Source organism: Salarias fasciatus, chromosome 18, assembly GCF_902148845.1.
Source record: "Salarias fasciatus chromosome 18, fSalaFa1.1, whole genome shotgun sequence".
Classification (NCBI taxonomy): Eukaryota; Metazoa; Chordata; class Actinopteri; order Blenniiformes; family Blenniidae; genus Salarias; species Salarias fasciatus.
In genome coordinates, this window is record NC_043762.1 from 19778478 (window position 1) to 19800300 (window position 21823).

At 44.8% G+C, this 21823-nt stretch overlaps 1 protein-coding gene across 1 annotated transcript; it reads left to right on the forward strand.

The window, feature by feature from the left end:
• Positions 1–346: 346 nt before the first annotated feature.
• Positions 347–21792, forward strand: col6a1 (collagen, type VI, alpha 1). Its single transcript, XM_030115932.1, has 35 exons — positions 347–611; positions 1227–1356; positions 2113–2313; positions 2416–2575; positions 3791–3904; positions 3995–4015; positions 4660–4680; positions 4767–4811; positions 4914–4967; positions 5101–5145; positions 5954–5980; positions 6086–6112; positions 6221–6265; positions 6358–6411; positions 6945–7007; positions 7088–7150; positions 7232–7285; positions 7411–7446; positions 7531–7593; positions 7856–7918; positions 8789–8851; positions 9815–9877; positions 10239–10289; positions 10367–10402; positions 10557–10619; positions 15369–15434; positions 17193–17228; positions 17567–17603; positions 17792–17800; positions 17919–18052; positions 18391–18488; positions 18829–19015; positions 19103–19274; positions 19354–19383; positions 19702–21792. Exons 1-35 carry the CDS (start codon positions 530–532, stop codon positions 20304–20306), a joined length of 3018 nt encoding a protein of 1005 aa, XP_029971792.1. The 5' UTR covers positions 347–529; the 3' UTR covers positions 20307–21792.
• Positions 21793–21823: the final 31 nt, after the last annotated feature.

Consider the following 21823-nt stretch of genomic DNA (forward strand, 5'->3'; position numbering starts at 1 on the left):
TCTCCAGTTTCTGCATAACAGCCAATGAAGAAAAAAAAATCCAAAATCCTAATTATAGCATTTGTAGAATCTCAGTGCATTCTATTTATAGCTCATTAAAAGGGTCATTTCCACATAAAGCATATTATTAATTGCTTGGATTTCTTATTGGGGCCCTTGTAAGGAAGTGTGCACGTCTCTGAGATTTTTGTCTCAACTTCTGGCCCGTGCGCGCTCTGGTGTTCCTCCACTCTTCATCCTCTTCGGAGAGAGCGCGTGAACTCCTCCTCCTCCTCCTCTCCTCCTCTCCCCCTCCTCCCTCTCCGTGCGCTCCGGTCCTCCTCTGCGCGCTCTGGATCTCCCCTCGGACAAACTTCTGCGGATCTCTGGGTCTCCGAAAGTTCGGGGAGTCGGTATAGAGGTACCGGTACCGGGTCTGGGGCCAGAGAGGTTCGGTGTTGTTGTTTTTTTTTTTTTTCTGGGGACTGGGGTGTTGTAGATTTTTTTTTTTTTTTTTTAGTAGTTTTTAGTTTTTCCTCCCAGTTTGACCATGGGGACTCTGAGAGTTCTCCTCGCGCTGCTCTGCGTCTTCCTGGCTGGAGCGCAGTTACAGAACGGACGCAAGTTTGCGGGTAAGTTTCCTGAACTTGTTCTGCGCTTTCGAAAGCAACGCTGAAGTTTTTAAAGTGTGTTGCGTGATGATGCATGTCGGGACACAGCTCTGTGGTTAATTGAACTGAGGTATTGTTTACTGAAAGAGCATTTTTCCACCGCCTTTGGGTTCTGGGCTTCTCCAAAAGACGAACAATCCTGCAAATCATCAGCAGATCTCAGCAAGTGAAAGCAGCCTGATGCATGAACCCAGCCTGCCTGGACCAGGCCCCAGTTCTCCCTACTGCTGTGTTCATAAGCCTGGATGATCCAGACTGAGGTGTGACCTGCCTCAGGTGGAACCGCGGCTCAGGGCTTCAGCACAGGAGGGCATCTCAGTGCCGCTCCCAGCTGTTAGGATTCAGGTGTACACAGTACAGATGTGCACCAGTCATCAGTCTGTCTCTAGAAATGTGATTGATCACTTAGGCCTCAGTGCCACCTGAGATACCACCTGGACTGCAAACTGTCCATTCTGGAATGAGCTGAGAAGCAGAGCAGATAGAGGGTTGGTTATTGAGTGTGTTGTTAATACATTGATTTTTGATGGGGTTTTTTTTTTTTGCTGACGCCATCTTTGTTTGCTTCCTGAGCAGAGTGTCCTGTTGATCTTTTCTTCGTGCTGGATACATCTGAGAGTGTCGCCCTCAGACAGCTACCTGGAAGCTTTTATATTGACCAGATCAAAGATTTCGCCAAACAGTTCATAGATGAGCTCAAAGACATGTAAGAAACACACGACTCTGTCATTCCATTCATTTTCTTGAACACTACAAACTGCTACAAACCAATGTCTAATCCGACCCATTTCAACATCTTATCACCTTATGTTATCACTATGAATTCTTTTAGCAAATCCAATGTGACATGTTAATTTCCAATGATATTACACCATGCACACATCTGCTCAGATCATTTAGTGAAATGCAAAATCAGCTTTTATAAACAATGGAGCAATAGGTTCATCATCCTACAGAGATGAGCAGGTTCACCTTGACACACTGTGACTTCATTCCTGGTGTGGTTAATCCACGCAAAGCAAGGAAGTTTGTCAGCATATTCAGTAACCGAGGAAGTACATCTAGCTTACTACCAGACACGCCCACATCACTGCCCCGAAACGTCAGCCATTGGTGGCGGTGAGGGCATGCCTGCACATCCACCTGTCATCCAGTTCACAGTGAGATTTTTCAAATGTGAAATCATTCATGTGCTCCTGTGAGTGGCATAATATTGCTATTATTACTACATACTGCTGGATTTATGATTGCATGATGCTGTTATTCTCTGGTTTCAGTGATAGTTGTTTGGTCAGTGCAGATTCTCTATGCACACTCAAAATATGCAATGTATTTTTCTTCAAATTGATTTTATATTGACCTGAATTGTTTTCTAAGCTAAAAAATAATGACCTGAAAACCACACTTATGCAAAATTATGTGTATTGATCAATCTCGACCTTTACCACCTGTGGTCACCCAGGCGCCACCAATGCGATCGCATCCTCACGTGGAACTCGGGGGCGCTGCACTACAGCGACGACGTCATCCTCGTGCGAGAGCTGAGCGACCTGAACACCGAGCGCGAAGCCCTGAAGAAGGACATCGACGGCATCTCGTACATCGGCAAGGGCACGTACACCGACTGCGCCATCAAGAGGGGCCTCGCCGAGCTGCTCGTCGGGTAGAAAACCACACAGCCACGGGCGCGCTCTGAGCAAACAGCAGCAGAGATGTCACCGTTGAGTGTGTGTGTGTGTGTGTGTGTGTGTGTGTGTTTCTGCAGGGGCTCCCACTACCATGAGAACAAGTACATTGTGGTGGTGACCGATGGTCATCCCATCACTGGCTACAAGGAGCCTTGTGGAGGCGTTCAGGAGGCTGCTAATGAAGCCAGGCAGCACGGGGTCAAAGTGTTCGCTGTTGCCATCTCCCCCGACCAAGAGGTACGAAACTTTGGTGCCTTTCTGTCATGTATGTTGCCATAAGATCAGTGCCTATGTTTCAACCAGATGCTGTTTTTGGGAGTAATTAATCTCATATGTCAATGTTGGAGAGATTTTGTGTTCTGCATTTATTCATCTATTTCCATGTTTTTCATCCCAAACCTTATTTTAAGACATTGATAGTAGTTCATCTTTCTGACTTTGTAAGCTGAACTTTTTTTTAAAAAGACACATTACCTGATTGCTTCTAAAGCCCCATTTACATTATGATGACGTTGTAAATTCATTCTGTACTGACTGGATATATACTAGAGTCTATCCATGTTTTTGTGTATTTTAAGGCTCATTAAAAAAAAGAAACTCTGACAAATACAGATGGTACTTAATGGTGCCAATGATTACAATCGTTTATTTAAATATTGCAGTGTTTTTTGAAATATTGATACTTAAAGACAAGTCTGATACCCCCCCCCCCCCAAAAAAAAAAAAAAAATAATCACATGAAATGGGTGTAGCTTAGCAGGGTGTCAGGAAACAAAAGAGAAGTTTGGTAAAGATAACATTTAGCATCAGAATGGAAATTGAAGTGGAGGCGGAGAAAGTAAAAATGGGTCATTTAACCTCAAATGGAGTGAACATTCAACTAAAGTGGCGGTGAATGAAGATTAGTGAAATGTGTTTATATTGAACGGAGTTCACTTTTCTAGTGTTTTTCCACTGATGTAACAGCCTCTGTAGTGCTTTTCAATACAGACACGTTCAGCCATACGTTCACACTCCGGTGCAGGCAGCGTCCATGCAGAACGCTTTGGCAGCTCAGCGACAATCCACTCCTCCAACATAGAAATATGTCCTTACCGTAGTGAGAAAGCCTTAAAACAAGACATGAAACAGTGTGATAGAGATATTTGAAGAGTTTTCTGCAGACTAAACAAGGGTGTGAAGCATGCTTCTCTCTGTTGGGATGTGGATTGCTGCCAAAAGCGAGAGTAATTTCTCAGACTGTTCCTACTCGACTGCTGTGATGCTTTGAGTCAGAGTTGTATTTAGAATGTCATGACAACAGGAAGAACCCGGACCCTAATACTACTACAGTATGTGCTGCTGGTGGCTCTCACAAGCAAGGCATCACCTTGCAGATTCAACCCGCTAAATCATGTTGGAGGTGTTCCTCTCAGGCTCGTCCGTGAAGATTTCTCTGTTCCGTCTCACCAGGAAACCCGGCTGTCGCTCATTGCCACCGATCAGAACTACAGGCAGAACTTCACGGCAGCAGACGACGCCAGATCCACCAAGATCGGAACCATTCGAAGCATTATTGATATGATCGTACGTCTTCTCTTCTCTTCCCTTCACTTCTTTTCTTTATTTAACTTTCCAATTTAACTTTAATCTGTGTTTTATTTCCTTCCTTTTCAGACGAACGAGACAAAGGATGTGGTATGTATATTTTAAGATTTTATTCAAACTAAATCATAAACTAATTGTGTCTCCATTGTTAGTTCCCACGCACCATTTGCCTTTTGGCAGTTTATGTCTCACTTCTCTCAATTCTCCCTAAACTGTTTTGATTAAAAAATGATTGAATATTTACAATTGATTATTTATTTGACTCTTTTTCAAATAAAGCGTCGTATCAAAATGATTTACTTTTAGCTGAATGCCTTTAATCGAAAACATGATACATGAACCAGATTTTTTTCCTTAATTCCTCATTTTTATTCAACTGTGTCGTCAGAAGAGTATTTAGTGTGATAAATCTGACTGAAGGAGGATGTTTACACAGTTGATGGGTTGGTTTTTTTCAGATTTTGGGTCATTACCTTCCTTCTGGACCGCTGGCTCATTGTTTTTAGATGTAAACTTTGCTCAGCGCTCACTCTGTCAGGAAGCAAGGAGGAGTCGCCAGAGTGACGAAAACTCAGCAGAAGCTTGTTGAAAAAGCCACATTTGATTTTTTTTTCATACTTAATCAGCATCGTAGTGGCTGTAATGTTGGAGACGTTGCGGGGCGGTGAAATGTGCCGACCGGCTCCTCATGACTCGTCCTGATTTATGATTGTTGTCATTTCTTCTCTTCCCAGTGCTGCTCCTTTGACTGCTCTGTAAGTAATCTCAGCGACTGACGCAAATACTGCCTAAACTTCTGTGTTTGTGCGATTATTCAGTTGTGTTGTTGTGCTGTTTGCAGGCTCCAGGAGGCCCCAAAGGACCTGATGGAGATGTTGGCTCTAAGGTGGGGCAGCATGAACTCCCCAAATGTCAGATGTTGACTCAACCCCCATGATTCAGTTCAAATCTTCTGAGCCCACCTGTGTGTTTCCTTCAATCCCAACAGGGAGAAATGGGGAGGTCAGGAATGCCGGGAGAGAAAGGAGATATCGGAGCTGTGGTAGGTGGCCTCAGGATCGTGATTCTCTGTTTTCATCGCTAACTAGAAAGAGTTAAAAGAAAAAAAAAAGTGGATTCTCCATGTGGACTAGAGGAACGTTGGCTGACCTAATATCTGTGTTTGTTCCTCGCAGGGCAACATCGGTGAGCCTGGTCCTGGTGGTTACCCTGGAAGGAAGGTAGAGTGAGCCGCAAGTCCACCGAACTCTCTATATACATATATCTATAAATGTTTTCCATTTAAAATATCTGGTAGAGCTGATAATTCCACACTGATACGCCACTATGACTAACATATTTATCAAATGTCTAGTTGTATTGATTTTTCTTTTTAAATGAGTTGTTTATAGTCATTTAACACATTTTTCCATTTATACAGACAAAATTACGCTGAGACTTTTTCTTCTGTTCTTATTGGAATGATAAATTGGCCTCAGTATGCATTTCAGGACTTCTTGCAAACTAACAGAGAAAATGTTCATAAAATAACCTTTTCTAGTGATTGACAGAACAAGTTCATGTCTACTTGAGAGTTTTGAGTGTAGGAGAGCATCTTTTTAGACACCAATCTTTTTCTAAGACACATTAAGGGAACGGTCCATCTCTCTTAACTGATCGGCACATCACTACCAATAAGACTGCTCTATAATAATAATTATCATATCATATATCATATATATATATATATATATATATATATATATATATATACACACACACACACACACACACACACACACACACACACACACACACATATATATATATATATATATATATATATATATATATATATATACACACACACACACACACACACACACATATATATATATATATATATATATATATATATATATATATATATATATATATATATATATATATAATTCCCCTCAAAAATGTTATTTTTCTTTAGTCACTGTATCTGACCACCATGCCGCCTTGTATTTCTAATTGTACTGACGTGTGTTCTTCTGCTTCCAGGGAGACTCTGGTTCCAGAGGGGAAAAGGTACAGCATTCTGCACAGCGCAGGATTTTTTTTCATGAAACACGTCTGAGTCCCGTCTTTGCGCTGTGAAATTTACGGCTGACTTGTGGTTCTTGTTTTGTGCAGGGCGAACGAGGGCACAAAGGCTACAAGGTGAGCCGCTCTCAATGAGCTAATCCACACCAGGACGCCCGTCATCCTGAGATATAATCATGTTTATCACGTTTTTTTTAATTCACCCTTTCTGTTCTTCCTTCACAGGGAGACAAAGGTTTGAGAGGAAGAGACGGCATTGACGGGCGTAAGGTGAGCAGAGTGCGGCCAGCGCGGCTCTTCCTGTCGTCTCCTGTGTGATGAATGTGTTTGACGGCGCACGTCTTGTGTTTTTCCCTCATTAGGGTGAAGCCGGGTACCCCGGGCTTCCCGGCTGTAAAGGTTCCCCCGGATCAGATGTGAGTTTTCTGTCTGGACGTCCAAGTTATGGCTCCACTCTCAAGAATAACACACACATTTCCAATCACTGCCAGATGGAAGCTTATCAGTAGATGTGAACCCGTCATGACGTTGACGTGTGTTCTAAGGATATGCTGGTATGGAAACACACACACTTTGAACTTTTGATGTGTTAATTTCTCCCTTGGACACATCAACACACCCAAACACGCCACCTCTGCATCTGCTGGTGGCCCGGCGTCTGTTTACAGTCTTCAGCCACAGCTGAACGTCCATCAATGCGGCGCCGGCCGCGGCCTCGGCCGGCTTCACACCGGGCTTCTGGAGCCTCCTGGGCAGGCGAACACGGGACCGGGCCTCTTTAATCACTACTCTGTTGACATTCTCCGCTGTCAGACTGTTTAAATGAAGCCATATAGTCATCCTGTAAACACAAACACATAGGCGCACAAGTGCTGCAGGAGATGGAGTGTTGAGGTTTCAGCTGCTTATAAGAATGCACTGAAGCTGTCGAGGTGCTGTGTGCTTCCAGGGCCTGCAAGGAGAGCCCGGGCCAAAGGGAGACCCTGGTTCTTACGGACTGAAAGGAGCCAAAGTAGGTCACGAGGACTTGAGCGCCTGAAGATCTCGGACTGATTTTTGGTGCTGTTTATTGAATGTTTCCTTTTTCTCCAGGGAGAACCTGGAAGAGAAGGCGAACCGGGCCGACCTGGAAACTACGGGTCGCTGGGCCCACAGGTACGTCACCGCGGAAATGAACGACGACGCGAGGCGAAGCAGGAACGGCGAAACGTGCTGAAACATCTGTTGGGTTCACAGGGTGACCGGGGCCCCCGCGGAGCAAACGGGGACAAGGGAGAGCGAGGCGACGACGTAAGAACCGAGTCTCTTGGACGACGGCAGAAATATCAAGTTCATGACTTCTATTAATTTCCTGCTGTGTGTGTGTGTGTGTGTGTGTGTGTGTGTGTGTGTGTGTGTGTGTGTGTGTGCTTCAGGGAGCATCCGGGCCAGATGGAGTTCGTGGAGAGAGAGTAAGTGGGATTAACTTTAAGTTAGTGTGTTTATGTGCGGGAGCTCCTGATCTGTGTGTTAACATCTCCGAAAACCCCTTGTAGGGAATACCTGGAGAGAAGGGAGAGCAGGGATCCCGAGGAAGCAGAGGCCCGAGAGGAGAGCCAGTAAGTGATTGTGTTATCAACGGAAAGTCGATCCGCCTGATGTCAGCGTCTCCTCCTGCTGAGACATTCATGGGAATCTGTTTGGCAGTTATAACCATGGCGACCTTCGAGGAGCTCAAGCTGTTTCATACTGTCAGACCCCGTGTTCTCCCACGGATCCAGCTTCATTTAAATCTACGCTCCATTAGCCGTGCCTGTCTGTCCTTACTGTCTTTGATGTCTTTTATTTCATTTTTTTTGCATTTGTTCTTTTCTTTGCCAGGGGGACCCGGGGCCCCGTGGAGACCAGGGGAGGGAGGGCTCAGCCGGCCCCAACGGAGACCCCGTAAGAGCCACGCTCACGTTCAAATGTAAACACGCGCAAACAGAAGCTGCGTGCCGCCGTCTGTTATCCTGTCGTACGGCGTTCAGGAGGCGGAACGTCCCCCAAGTACAAGCCACCCACTTTTCTCTCTGGCATCCCTCCGTTTTTTTTCCTCCACTTACTTTTAGAGCCATTTTCATGGAGCACGTGCACGTGTGAGCACTTGTGCACGTGCACGGATTTTTCACCATGCAGGCAGAAGCTCGAACAGTGGCGAACGCGGAGCGCTGCCCACTCCTCCCTGTTCTCAGATGGAGCTCCTCCCGGGAGCGCCGGCGCTCACTCTTTCCCCTCTGACTCACTTCTTCTATCTGCCGCTTCCAGCCAGAGCTTTTCTTAATAAGGCGCCGGGCGGCGTAATAATAATAATAATAATAATAATACGTTACAAGCGGTTTGCTGCGGTAACCTCCGTGATGTCAGCGCCTTCAATGGAGCTTTTGTGTTTTTGACTGTTCCTCATTTCCCCATCGGAGCGCTGCGAACACTGACCAGCCGGGGCACAAGAAGTCCCGCAAACATGGAATAACTGACACGGCAGGCCCACCTTATGCACTCAGGGGAAAAAATGCATTTATCCTCACATGCTCTTCTGTTCTGTTCGTTATTTGCACCCAGTAAAAACTTCCACACTTCATTTCAGCAGTACAATCTATACTATAACGCTTTGTCTCTTCAGCTTCTAACAAAAATAAGAAGTTGAAAAGCCTCTGTGTTGTTGGTTTAACATTTTCAAAGGTTTATTTTGTCCCTCACAGTTGACTCCATGTTTTTATTGTGTCTCAATAATGTTTAATTTTTTTTTTTTTTTTTTTTTTTGCTGTTTTGAAGGGTGAGCCTGGCAGGGCTGGTTCTCCTGGCTACAGAGGAGATGAAGGCCCACCTGGACCAGAAGTGAGTCCAACAACAAACACTCACTTCATTTCACAATCAGCTAAAGGCAGTGACAACACCTTTACTCCATAATCCTCTCAATCTGATTAATATTATCCCACCATGGACACTCGACTCCTCGCCAAAACTGTTTTCTTGCTCAAGAGGTCTTTGTGTCCTTGTTTAACCTCTTCCCAGTTTTTTGAAGAAGGCCAGGCTCCGCTTGAAAAATCTGACCTCATGTAGTTATAAGCGTTCGTTTAATCCTGGGTGAACCCGTAATGGTACACAGGAATCGTAAAAAATTTAAGTTGTCCATAATAAAGCAGGAACCATAGGAGCTCCAACTTGGCACACGATCATGTTGCTGTAACTCCAAGATTCATAAAAAAAAGAGAAAGATTTTGCAACCGCAGCCATAATTCATTGATTATTGTCAGCCATGCCTCCTGGATCTATAAACATCCATGTATATAAAAGCTTTAAAGTGAAAGGACCCTGCTTAAAACACAATCTAAGAAACCAGCTTGCCAAGACTTGCAATCGATGCCAGTTGCTGATTGTTATGCAGTCCAGTCTTCCTGCCCTGGGGGTCTGGGTCTGGGTCTGTGCAGGACCGGGCCATATCAGATTTTAAAGTGAAACCAGATGCCGGAATGACATGTTCAGCTAATTCAGTAAACATGCCATCTTGTGTTGCTGTGATGAAAACGGAGGTCATAAAATAAACTGTCTGACTTCTGCTGGGAAAACAGTTAATACCAGTGTCATTCATTTACTATTACAGGTTGCTCTTTGTTGATAATACCTATCTTTGTTCAATGACTGAGGACATGAAGGGTTAAAAGTTTGTCAGTTGCTTCCTCTCACATGCCGTCTCATGCATCTTCAGTCTATTTTTTTTACAGCATCCAAATGTTTTCAAAATTTGCATGATTCAGTGCGTCATGTGTTTTCAATCTGACCGTTTCTTTCATCACGCAGGGACCCAAAGGCCCGAGAGGAATCAAAGGAGCTCCGGGAGACAGAGGCCTGATGGGGGAGAGGGTGAGCGAAGGGGGGGGGGGGGGGGGGGGGGGGGGGGGCACAGATGTGTGCCATCCATCATGAGCTCCGCCACCATGGTTGTGTACATGCATGTTTTTTTGCTGGGGCCTTGCTGCATTTGTGTGGACAAAAATCAAATCCCTGGGAGGAAAGTTAGTCCATTTTGAGACTCGTTTGAAAGTCAGCAGTACTTATTGTTCAGTTTAGTCAGTAAATCAGGTTTGGGTCAGCAGCAAGGGAATGCATGGCATCAGTGGATTAGACCCTGCAAAGACACACACAGTCAAAACATGAAGGTTTCCGGTGTGATTCTACAATATGTATGATCTAACTTGTGAATGTTTCTCCTTCTTTCTTCCAGGGAGTGGATGGCCCCCCAGGAAACGGCACTGCAGGTTGTAATGGTTTCCAGGTATGGACTCCAGGCAGTGAACCATCCTGGATGTGACTAAACATAAACGCATATAGTGAACGTTTCTGTGTTTTCAGGGTTATCCCGGACCACGTGGAGACCCTGGCGAGCCGGTGGGTTTATCTCCCAAGTTTTTATTTTAGTAATAAGTAAAGTATGGATTCCTGAAGGATTTAGTTTAGTTCCCAAGAGGAGGTCTTACCCTGATCTCAGGTGGATTGCTCCATATATTCAGCATTGATAGTCATGCATATGCTCAACCCTCAGGGTGGCAAGGGAGCCCCTGGACCCAAAGGAGATGACGGAGACGCTGGAGAGCCCGGCTCTGATGTAAGTCTGCCTCAAAGTTTTTGGGTTTTTTTCTTCTTCTTTTCGGAGCTTCTGCTCGCTCTTGATCTTAATATATCGTTCTTCAATCCCCTTCTGGCAGAAAGCACTGAACGGATGTGAGTCACGTGTCTCATACAATAGCCACATTTACATATTTCTGCTTTTCATGTGCTTATTTGAAGACCAACAGTACTTCATTTTATTTAATAATCTTCATCTTTCAACTTTTGCTCGGTTGTGGACGTTTCGAATTATGTTGCAACTTTAATTTCTACCAGGTCTTTATTTTCGCTCCCACACTCTCCTCCTGTTCAGCAGCTGGAAATGCTTTTTTCGTGTGTGTGTGTGTGTGTGTGTGTGTGTGTGTGTGTGTGTGTGTGTGTCATTGGGGAAGAGGGCTTTGAGCTGATGCAGCTGTGTATATGTCGTCGTCAAGGATACCAGGAAATGAACTGAGACGATGAAGGAGCTGTAGTACTTTTGGGTTTTGTGTGTGTGTGTGTGTGTGTGTGTGTGTGTGTGTGTGTGTGTGTGTGTGTGTGTGTGGTAGTGAGACCATCAGCATCTTCACACTATGCCAGTTTCAACATTTTAACCATCGATTCGACCTCGCCATGTTTATATTAAGGTTACTGCGTTTTCAAGGTTCGTGTTTCCTGACTCAGTACCATGAAACAGCGAACCTCCCAAAAACTGGTCCGGCTTGTAAGTTCTGGATTTCCCGTACCAGGTCAGTTTTACCACTCATCAGGACAGCGCAGTGCTGCGGCGCCCAATCACCGCAATGTTTACGTCTTCCATTTCTCTGCTTGTCGCTAAGGAGCGGCAGCAGCCAGCAGGAAACATCTCGTAACCTGAGTAAATGAATCCGCAGCTGTGTTTAAGAGCCATAAACCGTATCGCCCAAGTAAAAACATGTAAAAGAGTGGCTGTAGGAAACATCCTTGTAAAGAGGCGAGAGCACTTAGACTGAAATGCCCTAATGTCAGTCACTCGAGCCACGGTGGTTTTGAATGTATGACGAACTGAGGTGGGAAGCAACAAAAGCAACAATTGTTTTTTATACTCCACTTGTGTATAGATTTAAATTATGTTTTTCTGAATGCCACACAGGCTTCACTTTTATAGTCTATTTTCTCTGTTCTCGTGGTCTCAAAAGGTTTACGTGACCTTTTGTTTTGCCCCTTTTACTCGAACGCCCAGTAATGTGTTCAGGTTGATTTGCAGGTTTACATTCTCCAAGAATATAATCTTTCAATGGATAAATCTTACTGAGACACTCGGCCATTTGCAACATGTGCGCATAATTCCATGTCCATCTTTACCTGGAAGATTTCCAGTTTCGACGATGTGTTTAGACGATTCTTTCGAACCTGCAGTCCCAAAATAAACCTTCTCCTCGTTGGGAGTTTTATCAGAAATAGAAGAACATGGAGTGCTTGGTTTCAGCCGATCTAATCAGACTGAAGCGTTTACATGATGCAGCTTTAATCTGATTGTCCACGTTCCATGTGACCAAAGCTACTGTTTGTCAGTTCCACACACTCCATGCAAACAGTCACACACCAGTAGCCAGGGCTGCCGTCACGTTGTTTGTGCTTCATGTGATTTACCACAAAATCACTTTTTTCTAAAGTTGTGAAAAAAATGTTATATCTGGCCATATCAGCAACAGTTCACATTAACTTTGCACGAGAAGTGGAAACAGATGGAAATAACAAAGTTGGCTCTGACTCAGATGTACCTTACAGGACCTTTAAAGCTTGTTAATTAACACGTTTTGTCTCATCGTGTACAAGCAACAAAATGCGGTTTTATGGGAGCCCTGTGTGTTATTACCAGAGAAGCAACCTGCCAGATCGTCCAACATAAAACTGCGACTTGTTTTTTTAGATTGTACATATACGTATAAGCTGGAGGTAATGGGGGACGTGTTAAGTTGTGTTCAGATCTTCGGTAACTGCAGCTGCGAGTAGCGTTTTATTTACGCCACAAAAATAAAAGCGGCGGTGATATTCTCACTGAGTAGCAAACCAAAACTGAACACATTCTTTAAACAAGAGCTGCCCAGTGCGGCTCTGTGGGTCATGAAAAAAATCCCTTATGAAAAATACATGATGGGATGCCGTTTCTTTTGTATATCTCTATGGAAAAAGTGACTTCAGCTTGTAGCGTCCTTCCCCAGAGGCATTCATGGATTATTTTATTCTTCTCCAAAACAGTCAGTGTTTTGTTCCCACAGACACTCGTCCATTCACTGTTTTGGACGTTACATTAGGGAGGAAAAAAAAAAAAAAGAATCATCAGTGGGACTTCATAAAATGAGACTAGAAACAGACTGAAAACTCATCCAGCTCCAGTCTGATTCTTCAGCCTCTGGATTCAGATGGTTTGAATTTTTTCACACCGTACAGGCATGTAGTGTGTTGCTCACACTTTCTTTGGCCAGAGGGGACGGCAGGTTTTAGACAGAGGTGTGTCGCAGAAAATAAAGATGGAGCCAGACCTCTTGACCTTTTGACCTTATTAAGACTTTGGAATGATAATATGCACGTATCCAGCAAGGTGCGAGCAGCGCTCACGTCTGGCTTTGAGTCGTCAGAAATGATGCCATCAAACAATTGTGTGTGTGTGTGTGTGTGTGTGTGTGTGTGTGTGTGTGTGTGTGTGTGTGTGTGTGTGTGTGTGTGTGTGTGTGTGTGTGTGTGTGTGACTGAGATATGAGCCATGTTCTTTACATCAGAGTGTTTGAAGCTGAGAATCTGTGGTAACTGAAAGCACATGTGCTGTGTGTGTATATGTGTGTGTGTGTGTGTGTGTGTGTGTGTGTGTGTGTGTGTGTGTGTGTGTGTGTGTGTGTGTGTGTGTGTGTATGAACCGGCCAGGTGGTTGGCATTACCTTCTCTCATAGCTGTCCACCATAGGTTGGCATTTGCAGTGTTTTAGTGCAGACCTGATTTTCTGAGACGTAGATCAAAGGGCAGAAATGATTTACTGAGGTGATTTGTGTCTTCATAGCATCGACTGACCCGTTTACCCTCAAGTGCACTTTGTGGATGTATTTGGAACTGAAACAATTCAAACTTCTGCTTTCATTTCTGTCTATTTTATATCATTTAATACACTTTTTTTTTCTAAATAATAGAACACACATTTTTTTCTTTACAGTAATAACAACAATATTGATAATTTATATGTGCGTAACTCTGGGTCAGCTCTTGATCGTGAACGTGGGGGATCATGGTTTGAGTCCTGAATTTGCCATGACTTCTGTGGTGACCCCTGTAAAAAGGAGCCGTGAACACACACACCACACATCTGTATGGCACCTTGGAGCAACAAAGGGCTTTAGACAGAACAAATCATGAGGAAGAGAGCAGTTTAAATTAAACATTAATTAGTTTGAATGACAAATTCAAACATCCAGAACAAAAAAAAAAAAGTCCTGTCAACGTGCCTCATTTTAAAGGAGATGAAGAGTCAGCCAGACTTATTTCCTTTGGAAGGTTATTTCAGTGATTGTGAGGGGGGCTGAACCAAAGAGCCCAGTCGTCTTCAGTCCTCAGCCTCGGCTGTCTGACATTGAGCAGAGCTTTGAGGACCTCGGCTTTAACAGAAACATAAGGGCACCGCAGGCATTCAGGTAAAGCTTCAAAACCGGAGAACAGTATGTATTCTCCTAAAGAGAACAATTAATACAGAACACATGAAAAACCAGTCGCTTCTCCTGAGTCTGCACATGTTTGAGAGCCAGTTTGGAAGCCGTTTCTGGAATGAATCTTCGCTCCGTTTGGTATCTGCACTCGCTTTACAATGTTGCATCAATGTGAAATTCCTTCGGCGTCTTGCTTCCCTCCGCAAACAGAAAACACCCGCATCTCTTTAAACGTGCGCAACAGCGTCTGTGGGAACGAGGGACTTAAGGACAGGATGATTTCTCCAGAATTGATTTACTCCGGCAAGCCTTTAATTCTCCGCACTTCCAGAGTCGGGGCTGTAGTCTCAGCGGAGGTCAGAGCACAGCAGCTGCAGGCGCTCTTTTCTCGCTTTGTTCTTTAACAGCTGTACTGGTGTGGGAGATAGTCAGGGAAGCCAAGATCTGGCTGGAGAAAAACCCTTTCAAAATAACTGAAATCAATGAAATATAGATTTTTTTTTTCACAATTCTCTCTCTTTTAAAGCCTTAAATGGTAAAATCTAAATATTTTCTTTAAAGCAGGTAAAAGTCCGCAGTAAACATGATTTGGAGCCTAATGGGCCCATTACCTCATTCTGTTCTCACTGGCTGTACATGTACACCGATGAGACATAACATTATATAACAGTAATCAGATCCTCATGTCAGTGGCCTTGTATTTCTTGCTGGCCAGCCCACAGATTGATCCTCAGTCTTTTTATACCATTAACTTCCTCCAACATAAATAAGAAAAGATTTTCCTGACATGCTCCACTTCTACAACTTTAACAGCCTTTATCAATCCTTAGTCACAGGCTGAACCTACTCAGATTTGATGTAATCCCTCAGTGAAGCGTGTGCAGCAGACAGATCATCGTAAAACAGCAGGCGCTACATGAGCGCTGCAGAGCGGCTCTGTCCCCTGCAGCCAGAGGAAGATTCGTCAATTTGTAAAACACACCTGGACGACACACACATCTGTCATCCTGTCAGGTCTCCCAGCAGGACTCTTGCAGTATGGCTGTTCTATGAAGCTCTGTGCTCTTTATTTATTTATTTTCTTCATTTTACAGAACAGGGAACCAGGGAGTCCCGGACCTAAAGGGGCCAAAGGTCACAGAGGGCCTGACGGAAGAGTGGTAAGAATGCACAGGAGTGTGGGCGTGAAGCTGACTCTTTCTGTGGCTTTGTTTGTGTTTGAAGAGTTGTCTGCATGTGTTTGCAAGCTGAGATGTTGGTGGGAATGCCATGAACATGCAGAGAGTGAATCTTTTCCTCTAAACTTTAACTGTTTCTATGAAATCACATCACTGCTTTGCAAAAACTTCCTGACTCACAAATTCAACCCCCAGATTTAAAGTCCATTCCTGTTTCATATTTTCTTCATTGTCATACTTTACTTTTCCCACTTCCTGGTTTGTCATGGCTACATACAGTGGAAAGTTGCCCTAACTGAAAGTAATGAACTAATATTGTAACTTTTTTTTTTCCTCTTGGATTGGCTAGAATTAAAGTATAGTAATCAGAGAAAAGTGCAGGACAGATGACAACAGTTCATCAACATGCCATCCACTTCATTTTAATTAATCCAGAGACATTTGTAGCTTTCAGCAAATGTTACTCCAGCAGGACGTTGCAGCTGCATTAGTTGAGCAGAACTTTCCTCTGTGGAATAATTCACATTTCGAGCCACACAGGCAGCTCCTCTTAAGTACTGCGATGATTGGTCGGTTTGAGTCTTTTCATGGAAACAGTTAATAATAAAAGCGTGGAGTCACAGGATTTTTTTTTTTTTTTTGCAGGAACATGTTTAATACAAACACAATGCAAACCTTTCTGAGCGTCATTGTGCGGCGGGGTTGTTTTTCCTCTGTGTGGGCAGAGGTTTCTGCTCCCACAGACATCCAGTTAATGCGGGATAATCTCTCCACTCAGCCAAGCCACATGTGAAGACATAAAAAAAAAAAAAAGAAAGAAACTGGCATCTGAGTTTTGGCTGGCTGTGTGAAGGAAAATACTGTTATCCCCCGCTCTTTTCACCAACTGGCAAGTCACGCTTGCTCAGATGAATCATGAGAAAAAATGAATACCAGTTGAATTAAATATAACGCAGTGAGCAAATGCATGTTTTCTACAGCACAGCGTCAGTTCAGACTTTATCCTCTCGCTCTGTCTGCTGCTCGTCTTTCTGCTCCTGCTTTTCCTCCCTTCTCGCTGCTCCTCTGGCTCAAGTCCCACCTGCATACTTCAGTATGAAAGCTTTGCGTCGTGTGTTCAGAGGACAGTTTCTCTGCTGTACCATCAGCGGCTGTCTCCTTCTTTATCTCTCTCTCTCTTTTTTTTATGTCCGTCTTCCTTTTTCTCTAATGTGTGTTTGCTCGTGCGCACACATGTGAACTGTTCTGGCCTCTTTGTCGCAGAGAAGAATGCTCTTAAACCGAGTTTAATGTCTGTTAAAACGAAACAGATGGTTTTTCCTGTAGCCGAGTGCAAAAAAACAAAGCGCTGTGGCATTGAACTTTCAGAAGAGTCGAGCCGTTGCTGCAGAAAGAGAGCTGCTCACACTGTGTGTGTGTGTGTGTGTGTGTGTGTGTGTGTGTGTGTGTGTGTGGGCGTGGATGTGGGTTCAGTTATTGTGGGAATCTAGTTTACAGTCAAAGGAGAGATGGTTTTAAAGTGAACTGAACTGTCCAAGGGGAGCACACGCCCCCACACCCTTTTTTTTTTTTTTGAATTTCCAACATAAAAAAAGATTTTCTCAACTTGCTCTGTCATCTTAAAGTCAGACCACATGCAATTTGGGGCATTTTCCACAAACATCAGCATCTAACAGAGGAATGATTCACTGATCCTTCATATCTTTTTGTCCCTTTATTCATTTCTGACTTTGTCTTCAGGGACCTCCTGGGCCTCCTGGACCACCAGGAACTGATGTAAGTATCAAAAATAGTTTGAATCCGTCCATTTCATTTGAACCCCTGCCCTCATTTTAGCCTCGGGACCAGACGGCTAAACGCTACAGGCTGAAGTCCCTCCTGAGGGCGTGCTGTGTTTTTAATCTGGAAGTGATACTGTATGTTTAGTCCGAAGGCACTCATCCAATTTCCTAAACACAGAAACCCAAAGAAATATTCACCGACTTCTGGCTTAACAAAAAAAAAAAGTCACCATTGTCCTGTTTTCTTTTCCTTTTGGAACAGTTTGAATCAATCTTGATGTTATGTAATGTTGATATAACACGCTTTAACATAAAGCCCGCCTCTCTCTTCAGGAATGTGAAATTCTGGACATCATCATGAAACTCTGCTGTAAGTTCAAAGTTTTGTTCAAACCCTCGCTCTCAGTAATCAGCTCAGAGCACAGTTAGCTGACGGTGCCGTTTAAAACCTGAGCAGATCACAGGTTTAGTTGTTTTACATTTTTCCCTCATTTGGTTCGGCCTAACTGATGATTTTCTGTTGTTGTTTTTTTTCCATCCCTTCCTAAATGCTCCCAGCTTGCTGTGGTAAGTTGGCAGTCGTGAGCTCCACTGTTCCCCACACGGTGTGTCTGCTATCACGCTCATCGCTCTGTGTGTGTGTGTGTGTGTGTGTGTGTGTGTGTGTGTGTGTGTGTGTGTTCAGAGTGTAAGTGCGCCCCTGTTGACCTGGCCTTCATCGTGGACAGCTCAGAGAGTATCGGTGCCTCAAACTTTGCTCTGGCCAAAGACTTTATCATCACTGTCGTCGACAGACTGATCAAAGACCATCAAGTCAAGGTGATTTTTTTTATTGTATTTGTTTCTGAGTCATCCAGTTCTGCAGAACTCTGAGTGAGAGCAGATGTTTGGCCCTCGCAGCGTGTGTTTCTCTTTAATTTTAACAACAACAGCCTCGAAAACTGATCTCAAAATAGAAAAGTGTGAATGAAACGGATTGTCTTGGAGTTTTTTGGTCGTGCTTTCATGTCTGTCCAGTGACTCTCCTCGTCCAGCTTGGGTGTAATTAGTCAGGATGGGTGGGGCGCGGAGATGTTGACAGAGGAAGGCGCGCGCACGTAGCCGTGACACACGCAGACCGAAAACTGAAAGTCACCATGAGGTGTTTTTCTTTCCAGTTTGCGTTGAACGAATCCACCGTGAGTGTGGTCCAGTACAGCGGCTCACGAGCCCAGGAGGTCGTCACCCTGGAAAACAGCCTCGCCGAATTCAAACAGTGAGTTCGCACACGAGAGCCGCTCAGTCCGTTTTTGCCTGCAGTTTCTTCCTTAATATTACATCTTATCAGTGACTCATATATAATTCGCTGACAGCCCTAATGACACAGGTAGTCCAGAAAGTAATTTTTTCATTTTTTTCCACTGTTGTGGATCTAAAAAGCCTGAATGATAATATATTAATAATATTTGGAAAAAGCCCAACTTCTCTACACTTTAATGTGGATGGGGAGATGATATGTGGGATTTTTATTTTTTTTTCCCCATCGCGATGTGATTTGACTTTAAATATTGTGACGCGTTTTTGAGAGAACGAGTTTGTTGTGTGTGTTTCCGCAGGGCCGTGAGAGACTTACGCTGGTTGGCCGAAGCCACGTACACCGGCGAAGCCCTTGACTTTTCTCTCAAAACCGCAGTCGGCAGGATGAAGAAAGAGAACAAAGTGGTCCTGGTTCTCACCGACGGCCGTTCCGATATCACCAGGGATAAGACTCCCCTGAACGTGCTGTGTGGGAAAAACATCCAGGTGAGTTCGGAGTTCAGTATATCTGCACGTACCGCACGTTCTGACCCGGGTAACCTGAACGCGCGCTCCCACCACCCCCCCCTCCAGGTGGTCGGTCTGGGAGTGAAGGATTACTCGGGTCGCGAGCCGAACCAGGAGCAGCTCGAGTCGGTGGTGTGTAAGAGCGACCCCAAACCGGGCTTTCCCATCGTCCTGGACAACTTCGCTGAGCTGCTGAATGACAATGTCCTCCAGAACATCACAAACAATATCTGCCAAGGTACGGCCACAGGACACATTTCAACATCCTGAGTAAAATTCTAGAATAATTATTTATCCCCTATTTTTCTCTCACGCAGCAAAGAAATGCCCAGACTACAAATGTCCCAGTAAGTATTATTCTGATCCAGCATTGAGGCACATCTAGTCAAACTCTGAAGTTTAATGTTGTGGATAACGTTGCAAAAATCAAATAATATAATCAACATATTACATTAGATTCCATTTGATTAAATGAGATTAGATCAGAACAGATCAGACAGAACTTTCTTGATTCTTTTGGGAAAAATTCCTTCATACAAAATCGTTAAAAAGTATAAAATCAAAAGTAAGCAGATTAATTCAGTTTCCGTGTTGTTTCACATGAGTGTGTTGTTCTACTGGAAGCAGCTTCTGAGCAGATGTGTGTGTGTGTGTTTGCGTTGTAGTTACCTTCGCTGAAAGCACTGACATCTTGGTGATGATGGACAGCTCGGCGAGCGTGGGTCAGAAGAGCTTCGAGACGAGCAAGGCCTTCGTCCAGCAGCTGGCCGAGCGCTTCCTGTCCGCCGAGAGGCAGCGTGGCGCCACCGTCAAAGTGGGCGTGGCCCAGTACAGCCGCAGCGCCCAGATGAACCAGCCGCTGACCACCAACCTCACCTTGCTGTCCACTAGAATTGACGAGGCCACGTTCCAGAACGACGGCACCGACGTGCTGGGCGCCATGGAGTTCGCCCTGAAGAACCTGCCCGGCCGCGGCGACGCGTCGGGAGGACGGAGGAAGCTGGTGCTGTTCTCCGACGGCCGGTCGCAGGGCGTCACCGAGGCCGTCCTGGAGAAGCGCGTTCGGGAGGTGGCCGACGCCCGGGTGGAGCTGTTCGTCATCTCGGCCGGCAGCCAGGTCAACGAGGCCAACCTGCGCACGCTGGTGAGCCGGGGGCGCGCGGACGACATCACCTACGCCCAGCGCCACTTGTTCCGCGTGCCGGATTACCCCTCGCTGCTCCGCGGCGTCTTCGCCCAGACCGTCTCGCGCAGGGTGTCTCTGCCTTAGAGACGCAAGGAGCCAGAAAAACAGAGACCAACACGCTTTGAGTTTTTAGTCCCATTATTTGAATATTCAGTCTCACTCATTTAATTCATACACCGTGTTCAAGTATTTGAAATGGAATAGGGAATGTCACAAAACGACAGATGATTGTGTGGCAGAAAATAAAAATGTAAATATCTTTAAAGGATTACTTTGAAGCTTGAGTAGACCCTCCAAGGCATGTTCTGTACGAATCCTAACCCCTTTTTGCAAAAGCCAATAAAGATACTGGCTCAAACCACGAAGTGCTCGACATTCTGTACGCAGTCAGGATGACTCTCCTGCCTTGGAGGTTGAAAAATCAGGTTTGATAAAGTTCCAAATCAAAACGGGGGAAATTCTGGGTCCTGGAAAAACCATCACAAATCACACCTCAAGACACGTTTCCATCTGTTATCCGCATTGAGCTCATTTCTACTCAGGTATTGTACACCGCCTGTTTCACGCCGAGCTTTGGCTGCCTGAGCCGCGTCTCACCAGGACCAGAGCCCCCGCTGTTAGAACCACGATGTCTGCAAGTCTCTTTTGGACTCCTCTGTGTAGCTCTTACCACTCCTTCAAGTTGTGTCCCTGCTCCGCCAACACAAGCGAACGACCACAGCTGTGAACCTGAAGCACGTCGGCCGGGGATTTTCTGCTAAACTTAAACAACCTTTGATCCTTGAAACCGGGTCCTGATTGCCCTTTATCTTTACTTAGCTTTTCTTTCCCCCATAATATGCATTAGAGCAGTTAATTGGTTAATTGAAAACATTCTCCCGTCTGGGAGAAAACTCACCCGACATCACTTTAAAGCTCTATTAGATCAGAAACCTGACGGCCTAACAGGAAGTGACATCAGGCCGCCTTTCAAACAAAACCCATCAGTGTTACACCTGGTGCTAATGAGAACACGACAGCTGGACTTAATGTGTGTGTGTGTGTGTGTGTGTCTGGATATGCGGGCCCCTCTCTGTGTTCTTCATTTACATGTGTGGGTTTTTATGTGTAACTTCAGGCGATCGTTCTGTAATCACTTGTGCCAGGGTCAGTTCATGACAGAAACCTGTTTCTTGTTGTCGCTGAGACAGTGATGATTCAGTCACACACACACACACACACCCTGCACACTTTCGCAGCTAATCAGCGAAGCAGGAAAACATCTGTCATGGTTGAAGGCTGGAAAATAAACATAATGGGGCCGGTGAGCCCCTCGCACCCAAACACACACACAAACACACACAAACACACACATTTTTATTTTTTTTTAAATCCCCACAACTGTAAGCTCTCCACTTGTTGTCATCATGCGCGGCTCAGACTCACTGAACTGTTGTTAACTGTGGTGCTATTAATGTCAGTGTATCAGCCTCTACCAGTGTTGTTAAGAGATGGAGGATAAAGTTCGCCGGGGATTCCCAGCCTCAGTGGTTCTGTTAGAGCTCCTTCAATAAAGGTTGCTACACCAAAATGTCTGTGTGTATAGTTTTTTTTTTTTAAAT